At 51.4% G+C, this 2,963-nt stretch overlaps 1 protein-coding gene across 1 annotated transcript in view; it reads left to right on the top strand.

Annotated features, from left to right (window-relative positions):
- Positions 1 to 2,963, top strand: part of plekhg2 (pleckstrin homology domain containing, family G (with RhoGef domain) member 2) — a 52,985-nt gene that overhangs the window by 42,340 nt on the left and 7,682 nt on the right. The window contains exons 7-8 of the mRNA XM_008402063.1: positions 1,806 to 1,937; positions 2,611 to 2,892. Of these exons, the coding sequence (XP_008400285.1) occupies positions 1,806 to 1,937; positions 2,611 to 2,892 (414 nt within the window). The remainder of the gene's footprint in view (positions 1 to 1,805; positions 1,938 to 2,610; positions 2,893 to 2,963) is intronic.

Below are 2,963 nucleotides of genomic sequence, written 5' to 3'. Positions count from 1 at the left end.
CTGTCCTCCTGTCCGTCCCCCTGTCTGTCCCCCTGACTGTCCCCCTGTCTGTCCCCTGTCCCCTGCAGTGCTGCAACCTGCAGCTGGTGGAGACGCTGAAGGACCCGCTGAGCTTCCGGGTGTCGGACCAGACCATCCCCAAGCAGCAGCACGTGGTCCAGGTGAGACCCTCGGCGTCTCGTCCAGCTTAAACGGTGGCACCGTCTCACTCTCGCTCGCCTTCCTGCAGACCAAGAACCAGGAGGAGAAGCGGCTGTGGGTGCACTACCTCAAGAGGCTGATCGTGGAGAACCACCCGGCTTCGCTGCCGCAGAAGGTGAGCGACGAGGAACGTCTCTGTCCTCTGAACATCCATCCTGTCCCGGGGACACTGAGGGACCGCCCAGCAGCTGGATGCTACAGCTAACTCTGCAACATCTGGATTTCCTCTGGAACTGCTCACCTCTACATTAACAACGTTATTTCCAGAAGCTTTAAGTATCTTAGTTAAACTGCTGATCACTGAATGCGGTTTCAGTGGCTGGTCTGAGTAAATGCTACAACTGCTTGCCGTAACTGTCTTATTTTAGGTTTGAGTTTCAGCCGAAATAATCCAACAGATTTTAATTCCTCTTTCTGATAAACCGTCAGCAAAAGGTCAGATGAAGAATCTACGTTGATTTGTTCTGGCAGGAATCAAACCAACGTTTCATGTGAAACAGTGAAGCTGGTTGAACTTCTGTTTGGAGTGGATGTTTGTTGCCACCTGCTGGCTGGTGAGACACACTGCAGCTGTAGAAAGATATGCTGCATTTACTAAAGTTACACTGTAAAAAATTAACATCAAGATTTTGACATGTTTAGCCTGTTACAACAGAAGCTAATGGGTTTCATTTTTTAGTCATGTTTTTATTCACACCCACACACACACACACACACACACACACACACACACACACACACACACACACACACACACACACACTAGGGGTTGCACCCATTAGTCGACTAGTCGATTCAGATACAGATTTTTCCAAGCAAATGAAAGAAGGTGGACCAGGTGAGTTCGTCAGAAAACTCAAATTGTATAAAAATGTAAATAATTTAACAAAGAGAAACTGTAAATTACAGCATAGGCTCCCGCATTGGGGCGTTGCGGCGCGGTGGTTAGCGCGGCGCCCTCATACAGAGACTTTAGCCCGCGGTAGTCAGGAGTCCGATCCTCCATTCGCTGGGCCCATCAGGCCTCTCTCCCTCTCTCTGCTCTCTCTGCTCTCTCCGCTCTCTCTGCTCTCTCTGCTCTCTCTGCTTCCTTATAGTCAGATTGCTGTCAAATAAACTAGTGCCGAAAAAATCCTTAAAAATTGTTTTTAAAACTACGGAGTAATGTGCCACAACGCGTCATGATGTCAGGCTTTTTATCCCCCCAGCTGATCAGCGTCACCTGCGTACTGAAGCTTCTCACCTGGCAGCTTTACGCTCTTATARAAATATGGTTTGACTGCATCTGGAAACTAAGTCCAAGCTTCACCCTGAGGGTCAGATAGAGGTCATCTCTGCCGCCGTCTGCNGGTTCTCTGTTGCCCCGTTGCCCCCCCTGCAGCGGTTCTCTGTTGCCCCCCCTGCAGCGGTTCTCTGTTGCCCCCCCTGCAGCGGTTCTTTATTTCTTGCGCTGCTGCAGCATCAGGCCGAGTTGCTGCAGGTTTTTTTCCCGTTTGTTCCTGTTTTATGAGTTTTAAAGTTTCTGTTTGATGTGAAATCAAATCATTTCAGATCCTGGAAGCAAACAAAAGAAAACATTGAAGAAACAACGTCTCTCGTTCCAGGAACTCTCCAAACACGTGGATAAGAGCGACCCGGGCTACGAGGTGGTGGAGGACGCCATCGTCACCATGACGGCGGTGGCGTGGTACATCAACGACATGAAGAGGAAGCAGGAGCACGCCGTGCGGCTGCAGGTGGGCCACAGGGGGGCACAGGGGGGCCACAGGGGGGCTCAGGGGGTCCACAGGGGGGCCACAGGGGGGCTTGAATCCCAGCCTGGAACCATGAAACTTCCTGATTACTGCGATGAAAATGAAACACTTTCATGAATGCATGATGACGCTGACAGGCAGAAGACAGGAAGAAGACAAACCTTCCTCCTTTCTTCTGCCACCTGGTGGCCTTACTGCGTAGGAGCAGGTTCTCCTGCAGAGGAAGTGATGCGATGCTCTTCCTGTTCTCTCTCACTGCAGCCGGTTTCCAGCCAGGATTTTGAAGAACCGCGTTACAAACGGTTGATGGGAATGAAATCATTTCCTGAAAAAGGTTTTGTGTTTGCGTCAGGCTAACGATGAAACAGAATCAGTTCAGGTAGCGAACGCTGCCGTACCAGAGGAGCCAACCATGTGCTACGTGTTAGCTAGCAGCCACGGTTAGCGTCACCGTCCGATGACATCACGCTCTGGTCGATTCGCTCCGAACCAGGAGACGAAACGCCTGATTAGCATTTTGGTTTTTAGTGACATTTTAAAACTTTGCTCAAAATCGGCATAAGAATCTTCAGGAAGCAGAAAGAGAAGGAGACAAAATGTCGGACCTGGAGCCTGGACCGAACACCTGCTGGTTAACCTTTAACCCCCCCTGCAGGAAATCGAGTCCCTGCTGCTGAACTGGAGCGGGCCGGACCTGAGCGGGTTCGGAGATCTGGTTCTGGAAGGTTCCTTCAAGGTCCAGAGGGTGAAGAAGGAGCGCGCCTTCTTCCTGTTCGACAAAATGCTGCTGATCGCCAAGAAGAGGCTGGAGCAGTTCGTCTACAGCACACACATCTTCGTAAGGGACACACCTGTCCTCCTGTCTGTCCTCCTGTCCGTCCCCCTGACTGTCCCCCTGACTGTCCCCCTGTCTGTCCTCCTGACTGTCCCCCTGACTGTCCTCCTGTCTGTCCTCCTGTCTGTCCTCCTGTCTGTCCCCCTGACTGTCCTCCTGTCTGTCCTCCTGTC

Source organism: Poecilia reticulata, unplaced genomic scaffold, assembly GCF_000633615.1.
Source record: "Poecilia reticulata strain Guanapo unplaced genomic scaffold, Guppy_female_1.0+MT scaffold_159, whole genome shotgun sequence".
Classification (NCBI taxonomy): domain Eukaryota; kingdom Metazoa; phylum Chordata; class Actinopteri; order Cyprinodontiformes; family Poeciliidae; genus Poecilia; species Poecilia reticulata.
The sequence above is the reverse complement of the archived record's forward strand: the minus strand, read 5'-3'. Positions and strand labels throughout refer to the sequence as shown.